An 11,047-nucleotide genomic window follows, 5' to 3' on the forward strand; every position below is an offset into this window, starting at 1 on the left:
GGTCAGACACAAGCTCTTTGCTTGAGTTACATGATGTAAATTGTTTATGGAAATCATTCTTTTGGGATTTTTTTTTTTCTTTATGATGAAGCTGTTGGTGTCTCTGTTGCCTGGCTTTACAGTGAAGAGGAACAAGGGAAACAGCAAATACAGCCATTGAGGGCATATTTACTAGGCATTTTTAGTTGTTAACACTTCTGAGTATCACTATTGCATTCATTGTTGTAGAATGAATGATAAGCAAGAGAGCATCCTGACTAAACTTCAGTTGCTTTATTATTGGAGTCCAAGCTTAGGATGATTTATTGCAGTAGTAAGCTTGTTTTGTAAAACTTAAATCTTGCATGCATGGTAAAGTAGTGACTGATTTCCACACATATGCTCTAGTCCTGTATTCTGTATTCTGTATTAATGCCTCATTTGTTCTATTTCCCCTCCTCATTTAGCTGAACACTTTTTTGGAACAGGCAATTTGTAGCCAGTGCTGAAGACTAAATGTGCTTATGTTGTAAAGGTCAGAATTCTGCATTTCCTCATTCCTTACTTAAAAAAAAAAAAAAAACAAAACAAAACAAACCCAAAACCACAAATCACAGCCAACCACCCCCCCCCCCCAAAAAACCCTCTTCACAATGGCACCACCACGCTGTAAAAGAATCATCTCCTCTCCAGGAAATGTTTTCTCTTACTCCCTATTGGTGCTGTTTACTTGTACATCTCACTCTTGTTTAGTTGCAACATGCAATTAATGAGCATATGATAATGTAAAGGAGAGGCAAGTCCCTTTGCCCTGATTTTAAAGCATTAACTTGCTTTGTGTAGTCTTACCTCAGAAAGTCTTAGTATTTTGTGCCACAAGTGGCAGAAGTTGACTGTGTTGGGATTTTGGAATCAAAACAAAGATATGAGAAGAAAAAGGAGAAAAAAGCTGTTTACCCACCCTGCTTCTTTAAAGAGGACTATTAGCTTCCTCCTACTTGCAAATTTAAGACTTCAGGTGGTTTAGCATAAATCAAGAAAACTGAGTTTAGTCTGTGTTGTGGCTGCCAATGAGGCGAGAGTGATTTTAGCTGCAAACACATTGAGCAGCGCTACCTCAACTAGCAGGGGCTCGTGGAGCACGGAGGCAGCCACCGAGTTCCCCGCTCCTCCCGACGCTGGGAGAAGGAGCAGGTTTAGACCCTCTTTCCCAGCCTGGTCCTTTTCCTAAGAGGTGACCACCTTTTCCTAAGGAGATACAAATGCAAGAGAAGTGGAGAGAAGTCCTTTCAGGCTGCAGAGAAATCAAGAGCCTATGGTGGCTGAACGGTCATGTCTGTAAAGGGAGGATCTGCCCCATTCCTTGCTGGCTTCGACCAGAGCAACTTTACAAAGGAGCTGGCCCATCGGGTTCCATTCCTATTCCCATCCTGATAGCACACCTTCTTCCCACGGCACACCTCGCCTGCTCCCTCTTTTCAAGTGCTGTAGGTTGCCGGGTTGTGGTTTTTTTTCTTCTCATCCTAGTGCTGGCAGAGGTGTTTGTGTCCGGGTGGTACTGGGAGCTGCACTTCTAGACCTTCTTAGGTCTTGTCCTGGCAGCCTGCTCCTATGCACTTCTCAGTGGCCAGGTGCAAAGAAGTAAAAAGGAGAGAAAATGAAGGTGGGCTTGGCACAGAAAGAAAAGGTACAAAAGATTAGGTTGAAAAACTAGGGGGAAAATGAAAAACACGTAGGTGAGGAACGTGAAAAACGGAGGAACAAGCTAGGTTGGACTCGGCAGGTACATTTCAAGAGAGGTTTCCAAGTAAAAAGCAGGAAATTATTTGAAAGGAAGTGCAACTGAAAGGATTGTTCACCAAACCTGCTACTAAAAACAAGTTTCTGTTTTATTCCAGAAGGGGAAGATGATTAGAGCTGCTTGACTGAAGAGGAGCAAGAACCGTTTGGGCTTCCCATGGCTTTCTTACTGCTTAAAGGCAAGCTGGTCCTCTGCCGATGTTCCTACTACAGGTTCCTGGGTTCATTTTGATGGGTTGTTTTTTGGTTTGTTTTTGTTTTTTCCTAAGATCAGCTGGAAGATCTGTCTCCTTTTATTTTCTAAAGAGGGTGTTAGTTTGCCTCCCCCACCCACACTCATTCTAGAAATTCACATCAAACACTTGCAAGTAAGCACACGTGAAAGAATGGCTGAGACAAAGTAGGATTAGGGGACATAGACTGGTCTGGATTCCATAGGCTCCATATCTATATTCTGGATTTTGAGTCAGCGTACAAAAAGCAATAAAGAATAGGCTGGTTCACCAAGTGAATAACTCAATTATTTAGGAACTCTAAGATTCTTGGCATTTTTAAAGTATTAACTTTTTTTTTCCCCCACAGTAATATCAAAATTTATGGCTGGGACCTAGTTGTGAATTCCGTATTACAACAAAACACAGTTCCACAAGCTGCAAGGTGGTTGGTTTTTACTTCCTTCAGAAGAAGCTATGCTACTGCTTTAATTAAAGTCTGTGCCACAGCTGTATGAGGGCAGGCTCGGAGTCTCTAACACATTCTCCTGGCTCTTGAAGCCAACAGCCTGACATTTATAAAGCATCAACTAAACTTGTAAGTTTAGTGGCTTTATTCTGTTTAGTGGCTTTATTCCCCATGGACTGAGGACATGTATTGCACTAAGTATTAATTTCTCTTTAATGCATATTGTGTTTTAGCTTAATCTCACACCATGATAAATACATGTCCACGACATATTGCAACATTTATGAAATGCATATTTAAAGGTGCCCTATTGCAATTCATAAATGCTTTAGGCATCACTAGCCACGGCAAAGAACATGTCCCCGGTGAATTTGCTGACTCCATCATGACCCTTTGAACAGTAACCAGCCCGGCCCTCCCAGCCTCTGCCTGTGCACCTGTGCCAAAGCCAGTTTGGTTAGTGCGTGCCAATGACTGTCTGGCTCAACCCATGAAGGCACTTTATATAAAAAAAACTTGTACTTGATTAAAACCAATTTAGTACCATTTCTGCGTAGAATAAAATTGGGCAGACATCTTCAGCTTATGTGATTAACAGTTGCCCAGTTCACACACTTCATAAAATACTGTTTCATTCGCCGAACCCCAAACTAACAAAACATAACATCATCTTGCTAGGAGCAATGGATCTTTGGAAATTACACTGTTTTTAAAGTGCCCTTTTAAGCATTGAGCAACGCTTTTGCTTAGAAAGTGCTTCTGAAGGCGAGACGAAAAACAGCAGAGAGTTCCTGAAACATTTGAAGTTTGGATTTCCGGAGGGTTTCTCCTTTGTTTGCTTGTTTTGTTGCCTAGAAACTGACCTAAATCAGAGACTCCGTGACTCCATGGACACAGAGTGTTCTCTGGTAGAGGCTCTCTAATGGAGAAGGGCTGTTTAATTGATATGAGCAGAAAGATAAAGCATGCAAGAAGAGCGAACGCCCAACAGCCACTTTGTCAAGGCAGCAAGTCAGCTGCGTAAGACAAGAGATCTTTCTGTTTCAGCTTTAGTGTAAAAGCTCTTGTTCATCTTTCATTTTGCCAGCTGTTTTGAATATTGTGGACAAATACTTTTATTTGTACTTTACCCTTAATTTGTCCAGACAGACATCCATAGCATCTATAGGTGTGGTGAACTTACAAACCTAGGCAGTGAGATATATCAACACATAGCCTCTCTCGACACAGGAGTTTCTGTGGAGTATCTGAATTTCAGCTATATGGGCTAGGTGGAATGGAGATCGGAATGGAGACCGGTAGTTTTCCGGTGATAGCCATAAAAACGGGACCAGCAAGATATTGGAGTGCCACTTTAAACCCCAAGGGCCCTTACAGAACACATCACAAATGGATAGATTTCATATGTATAATCTGTGATTATTCAGCTGCAAGTGATGAAGTCACACAGTATAAATCCAGCCTCTGCCAGCAGCTCACTGGATATTTATATAGCATTGACTGCCCAAAACACTTTTGCTTGAGAGGATACTAATCTTTTTTATTTTGTTTTTAGAGGTCCGGAGTCAAATATCACTGTTAACAGTTACTGTACAGAATAGCTAAAAACTTATTATTATTATGAATAATTTTTGTTCCTGGCAGTTTAGTATTGTACATTCGGTACAGAATGAATATTTCAAACCCACAAGATTTTCTTACTCATAATTAGATGAAAATAGTGCAGCTCCATTTTGTAGCATTTCATGCCTATTTTACGTCTTCTCTTGTGCAACTTTAGGGATGACAAACTTTGGAAAAAAAAAAAAGATCCCAAACTAGCAGTCTCTGTGTTCAGACTCTTAGGTCAAAGTCTTAACAGAATGCCTTACATTTGCCTCATGAATAGAAATGGCCTGATTTCCAGAAATACTGAATGTCCTCAGTTCTCAATTACATCAATGGACTCTGAAGAGCACCTCTAACATCTGAGACTCATGCTCTTCTTTTTCTTTTTTTGAAGCCTAAATATGGATTTATAAGCCTAATTATTAGAAATCCAGATTTGAGAATTTGGCCTGGAAAATAGCACACTTAATTTCTTTATTCATTGATTTCTTCTTCGTCATCTTCAAATGCTTCCTCTCCATCATTTGCTGTTGCTTCTTGATATTGCTGATACTCTGAAACCAGATCATTCATGTTGCTTTCTGCTTCTGTAAATTCCATTTCATCCATTCCTTCTCCTGTGAACCAGTGGAGGAAGGCCTTTCTCCTGAACATGGCCGAAAACTGCTCTGAGATCCTTTTGAAGAGCTCTTGAATAGCAGTACTGTTGCCAATGAACGTGGAAGCCATCTTGAGGCCACGAGGAGGTATGTCACACACAGCCACCTTGACATTGTTTGGGATCCACTCTACAAAGTAACTGCTGTTCTTGTTCTGGATAGCCAACATCTGCTCATCGACCTCTTTCATAGACATGGGACCACGGAAGACGGTAGCCACTGTCAAATATCGCCCGTGTCTTGGGTCACAGGCTGCCATCATATTTTTGGCATCAAACATCTGCTGGGTGAGCTCTGGAACGGTGAGTGCTCGGTATTGTTGGCTGCCTCGGGCTGTCAAAGGAGCAAAGCCTGGCATGAAAAAGTGAAGGCGTGGAAAAGGGACCATATTTACTGCCAGCTTCCGGAGGTCAGCATTTAGTTGGCCTGGAAAACGCAGGGATGTAGTTACCCCACTCATCGTAGCAGAAACCAAGTGGTTTAGATCGCCGTATGTTGGAGTGGTGAGCTTCAGGGTGCGGAAGCAAATGTCATACAAAGCTTCATTGTCAATGCAATAGGTTTCATCTGTATTTTCAACCAGTTGGTGGACCGAGAGTGTAGCATTATAAGGCTCCACCACTGTATCAGAAACCTTTGGAGAGGGCATGACACTGAAGGTATTCATTATCCTGTCTGGATATTCTTCTCGTATCTTGCTGATGAGTAGGGTTCCCATGCCAGACCCTGTCCCTCCTCCCAGAGAATGAGTGAGCTGAAATCCTTGCAAGCAATCGCAGTGTTCGCACTCTTTTCTTACCACATCAAGTACAGAGTCAACTAACTCTGCCCCTTCCGTATAGTGTCCTTTAGCCCAGTTGTTTCCTGCACCAGTTTGTCCTAAAATAACACACAATAGGGAAAGAAAATATACAAAATTATTGGTAAGGTTTGGTATTTGCATGCCAAATGGATTCACATCTGTAACAAAAGCTGCTATAAATCTGTCAGGTAGCTAACTGTGCTCTTCAGTTTTGCCTACAATGTCTTTGGAAGTATCAACTTTAACTTTTTATATAGTCTCCTTTTGCCTCAAATCCCTGGTAGTTTTCATTTATGCCTTTGGGTGTTTTTTTCTTTTTTGATATTTAACCTTCCATAAATGCAAAGATGGTCTTGACTCCTTGTTTTGACAGCTTTCACACTCCCAATCCTGCTTATTCCATAAACACAAGATGACTGTTTAATATTTAAATACTTTCTGTTTATAAGGACCAAGATGTATACAAAGCTAAATCACAGATACACATTTCTAAATGAAAGGTTCTTGGACTGCTCCTGTGAGACACGGAGGCATTGTTGTCATTCAAGGATAAGGCTGGGCTCCAGAAGTCCTATTTAACTTGTTATATCAAGAACTATAGCTTTTTTTAATTCACGGTTACCTAGCCTGAATAAAAATACCAATCGACAGAAACTTTAAGAATGTTATTTCAGAAACTTGGAAGTTCTTAAGCGCCTTTTCGCTTTTACTGGTTTCCCTACAAACTCACTATTCTTCAGGATCTGCAAAGCAACTTGCAAAATTGGATCACTGATGTTTCGTGAGCCCCTTATTTTCTCCCCAGGGCTTCCATTTTCCTTTTATGTGCCACTCAATGTATTAAGATGGACAATCTGGGTCCTTTGCTATGTCACTATTTTGTTATTATTTAGATAACAAGGAGGATTAAATGGGGGACCAGTTTTTTAGTACTCCTGTTCCTCACAATGACTACTACATACATACATTGTGCCACTGAACTCATTTAGTGGTAACTCTTGTGAGTGGTATTCAGAAAGAGCAATAGTTTCAGAATTAGGCATAGGGCTGTCAGCTTCTGCGTTGTTCTCCAAGACCTTCCCCTTCCTTCCTATGACCATGTCTCATTTCAATTCCCAGTGCACTGTGTTGGTGCCAAACGTATGAATCAGGGAAACTGCTTGCTGGGATATTGTTTAAATATGATGCACTTTATTTTCACTGCATAAATGCTCGGTTTCCTCATGATGTATTTGGTTAGTTAATGCATTGTTCTATACGTTGCTATATTTTTCTTTCTTTGAACCTAGGGAGCTCAGCACTTCCTGCCCAGCTGGGCAAAGCACAAAGTAATATCCTTCCAGAACTGAATATGCTTGTAACCATCTGCGGTCTGCTTGAGCAGATCCCCTACTACAGATAGGGCAGCACATCAGGCTGCACATTAACAAGCAGACATCACTCCAAGATGTAGAAGAATCCTAACAAAGCCAAATTCTGTGCCTCTTGCGTAACTGTCCTTCTTCAGCAGGCAATGCGATAAGGAAAGAATGGAGACCAGGATAGAAAGGAAAATAGGAACAAAGAATGAAGTCTCCCTCTGGTCTGAGCTAAAACCACTGTATCTGGAGTGTATGATCATGTACTCGATATACCTGAATGAAATCCAGATTAATGGTCCAGGGTTACTTGCTATGAAGACATGGGCACATGCAGGTATATACAAGGGGAGAGAGAAAACATCTCCATCAGAATGAGCCAGCCCTAACAGCTGGGGTACAGCAAGTATGGAACTGCCAGCTTCTGCCACAAAATCTTTTGTGGGCCCAGGCCAGATATTTGAAAGAGGAAACAAAATGCTTTGTTGGCTTTTGACACAGAAGATCATTACTTCAGCGCTCAGGCAGCCATTCTGCATTATTCAGCAGGTTGGGAGGACAGTGCCTGATGCTGGCAGGGGCCTCTGTCAGATACAAGCTGATCACATGCTGTTGGTTCATTGTTAGCTTAGCAGGAATGGGGTACAGTGAACTGGACTATTGTTGAAGACACTGAATTGATTTTTCTCTGGTTTTACTGGTGGGATGCCAAACTGTAAAGCTCCAGTTCAGGTATTTCCATAGGTCAGGTGAATTTTCTTTCAGAGGGCTTGTGTGGTCCATATAGGAAAAAGGGAGTGAAAGGAGAAACCTGAATATAAAAACATACTTCATAAAGCTGCCTATCTCTCTGGATTTTCTCCCCAAGCTTACTTCTACATGTTGTAACTTAAAATTCCTTTGAAAGACACCTTTAACATCTCTGACATAGAGTATACAGGAGAACAACGGGGATAGCATTAAAAGTTAGTTAAAGGCTTAAAGTTACTCTGTATGCCTTCTTACTCCCCACCTCAACAGCAACAACCCAGACTTCAGTTTGTTTAATACCACCCAAATAATGTTTATCTTTTCTCTGTCTGTCCCTGGCATTGTTCCTTCTTGATGTTAACACAATATACCAAACTAAGTTGCAACCTAAGCTTGCCTTGGCAGGAGGAAATGTGTTTTGTGGCTAGTGCAGACCTGGAAACCAAAAGGACAGGAGAGTTCTCATGGTAGCTTTCATTCAGGCTTCCTGTTTCAGCAGATGGATCACTTAACTTTCACACGCTGTTTCTCCTTTAATGCAAAGGCACCAATAATGCTTCTGTACTCCATAAGGATGCCATGAAAACTAATCCTGGTAATGTGCATTTTTAAGCTCAGATGCAAAGTACTACAGAAGTCCAAAGTAAAACAGTTAAGGCCAAAACAACCCTGCAAGAACTATGCAAAACCAGAAGTTCCCCACATGCTCTTAGTCTCTTCCTCATTATGTTGGAAAATAACCCAGTAACTGGCTATATATGAGTGTTTTCCACATTGCAGTTGTTCTTCCTCTACTGTTTACTATGCTGTAAGGATCTGCTGAAAAAGCCGAATCACACAGCCTATAAACAAACAATTTCATGCTCAAGTATTTAATGTGAATTCAAGTGAAGAGTAGTCTGGTTGGTTTGTGGTTGAGGTTTTTTCCCCCCTTGTCCATTTTCTGCAGAATTTCCGTGCATTTTGTTGTAGAGAAGCAGTCTGAAAATTTCTGTGGAGTTCATATATATTGAAAGCAAATGTACTTTATCTGAATACCATAGGAAACTTTCAGTGGCTTGCTAATTGAAGGAATGATTAACAGAAGAATGACTTTTTCAGTTAATGGGATCTTTTAGATGACTTACAGATAACTGGAATTGTATTGTTAATCTATTAAGATTTCTCAGTACTAACGATCACTTTGGAATAGGGAGCTTAAAAGCTTTTTGACCATTTGCTTGGTAATCAAACACTTGCTGGATAGCTGTGTTTTTTAAGAAGTGACGTCCACATACCAAAGATGAAATTATCAGGCCGAAAGAGCTGACCAAAAGGACCAGATCGCACACTATCCATGGTTCCCGGCTCCAAGTCCACCAAGACTGCCCTTGGTACGAATTTCTGGGCTACAATAAAAAGCAAGTATGCCCCTTAGTGTTCTGAAATAAGCTAACACACTTACAGCTCTCAATACACAAATACCTTATGTCTCATATTATTAAATATAGATTGTACATATATAAGTATTTCTTATACAGGAAGTCATGGTGGTAAAAAAACCCAGCACCATAGGAACAAATCAATTCTGCTTAAAAAACGGACCTGACATTTTTGGGGTCGAACAGATGGTATATTACACTTTGTAAGCTCTTTTTTAGCGACAGATATGAAGGAGGAAAGTTTCTGGTTAGAAAAAAAATAGTTGTCATGTTCTTTATAAGAAAGTAGATAATATTTTCTGTGAATAATGGCGTGAGTGAAGGGTTTATGTTCAAATGATCCTAACACACAAGCTTTTACGCTTGAAGGATTCACCTCCACGGAAAGAGCTACTGGATGCAGGTGGCAAACAGCAGTAGATTAGCACATCCACCACAAAGCACAAAATAAAGACTTTGTATCCAGTTGAAATTGTTCAAGGAAACTCAGGCAAATAATATGAATTAACTTGAGCTGATGAAACATTCACACTTGCAGGTTCATGTCAATAGACCAAAGGACTCATGATCCCCATTTTACACTGCTAACACCCTTCAACACCAAACTGACTCAGAGGATTTGGGCACCTTTGGCATCTTATTAATGAATCACCACTGAGTTCTCCATTACTTTTGGCCCAACCCTCTCACTCATGAAATCAGAGACTAAGTACTACAGATGCAAGCTCATGTAACGAAAAGTTTAATTTGGGGCAATTGATAAGACGCATCTGATGAAATAATCAAATGTTAGAAGAGCATATGTTAGAACAGCATAGTGTTAAATAATAAAAAAACCTCCGCCTCCAGGCCCTAAGTACAGCCCCTTGTGCTGCTTCTCTCTGCCTGGGGAGGTAACACCCAGTTCTCAATTTATAAGAAAGTAGATAATCTTTTCTGCGTATAATGGGGTGAGCTGGGATCAGCTGAAGGGCTGATGACATGCGAGGAGCAGGACCAGACGTGTAATACAGCTTCGTGAACCCGTTCACTCACAGATTTCTGTGCCCCTTCCCACGGAGTCCCCTCTTCCCGCACCCCTCCCCATCCCACACTTACACGATGATTCATTATAGTAGACATTGATCCTTTCCAGCTGCAGCGCTGAGTCACCGACATAGCCTCCGGCTGGGTCAATGCCATGCTCATCGCTTATCACTTCCCAAAACTAAGGGAGGAAAAGGAGAAGTGGCTTGGGAACTCCCCTGCGGAGCATTCCCGGTGCTGCCCAGCGCCCCAACGCCACGGCGAGCGGGCGGAGCGGGGCGGGGAGGTGGCGGCCCCGCGGCCCGGCCCGGCCGCAGCTGCCGGATTCCTGGCGTACCCACCGCCCCTCCCCGCCCGGGACGGGACGGCAAAGCAGAGCCGGGCAGGCACCGGGATTTACACCCGAAAGGGATGAACGGCGGCCGCCTAACTCCTCTCCAGGACGGGCTGCGGAGTTTTCGGCGTTCGGAGGGAGGCTGCTCGGATTTCTGCCGCCCTTGCCCGCTTTTGAGCCACGGCCTGGCCAGTTTAAACATAAAAATAAAATAATTAAAAATTTAAAAAAAAAAAAAAAAGTCCCGTTTGGTTTGGGTACTTCCCAAAGCCTTTTATGGTCACGGGGAGAGCGGTGAGATGCGCGGTGCCCCGCGGGCCGAGCGCGCCCGGCGACCCTCGGCAGCGGCTCGCTGGGGGCATGGCGGGGCGGCTGGCACAACTCAGCTCCGCGGGACCAAACGGCACGGAGAAAAGGCCGGGCGCGTCCTCCCCCCTCCCCTCCCCGCCCCGCGGCGCTTAGCGGCTCCCGCAAGGCAGCGGGCGACCCCGGGTCTCCCCTCAAGGCTCACCTTGGTCCCGATCTGGTTTCCACACTGGCCCGCCTGGATGTGCACGATCTCCCTCATGGCGATGACCGCCTGCCTTCCCTCCCTCCCCGCCGCGCCTCAGCTCTCCCGCCGCCCAAAC

At 43.0% G+C, this 11,047-nt stretch overlaps 1 protein-coding gene across 2 annotated transcripts; it reads right to left on the reverse strand.

Annotated features, from left to right (window-relative positions):
* Positions 1 to 3,940: 3,940 nt before the first annotated feature.
* Positions 3,941 to 11,047, reverse strand: TUBB6 (tubulin beta 6 class V). 2 transcript variants are annotated; one of them, XM_063326503.1, is made up of 4 exons: positions 10,930 to 11,047; positions 10,157 to 10,265; positions 8,915 to 9,025; positions 3,948 to 5,606 (listed from the first exon to the last, which is right to left on the reverse strand). In XM_063326503.1, the coding sequence occupies exons 1-4, from the start codon at positions 10,984 to 10,986 to the stop codon at positions 4,543 to 4,545; spliced, it is 1,341 nt and encodes a 446-aa protein (XP_063182573.1). In that variant the 5' UTR covers positions 10,987 to 11,047; the 3' UTR covers positions 3,948 to 4,542. The 2 variants fall into 2 exon arrangements, with proteins under 2 accessions (XP_063182574.1, XP_063182573.1); XM_063326504.1 differs by lacking the exon at positions 8,915 to 9,025 and having other exon boundaries at positions 3,941 to 5,606; positions 10,930 to 10,948.

This window comes from Chroicocephalus ridibundus, chromosome 2 (assembly GCF_963924245.1).
Source record: "Chroicocephalus ridibundus chromosome 2, bChrRid1.1, whole genome shotgun sequence".
Lineage (NCBI taxonomy): Eukaryota > Metazoa > Chordata > Aves > Charadriiformes > Laridae > Chroicocephalus > Chroicocephalus ridibundus.

Coding starts and splice junctions, on each gene's coding strand:
- TUBB6 (XM_063326503.1), bottom strand. CDS start 10,986: ATGAGGGAGATCGTGCACATCCAGGCGGGCCAGTGTGGAAACCAGATC. Junction 10,266..10,929: donor GAAACCAGATCGGGACCAAG/GTGAGCCTTGAG, acceptor TTCCTCCCTTAG/TTTTGGGAAGTGATAAGCGA. Junction 5,607..8,914: donor GCCTGATAATTTCATCTTTG/GTATGTGGACGT, acceptor GTGTTATTTTAG/GACAAACTGGTGCAGGAAAC.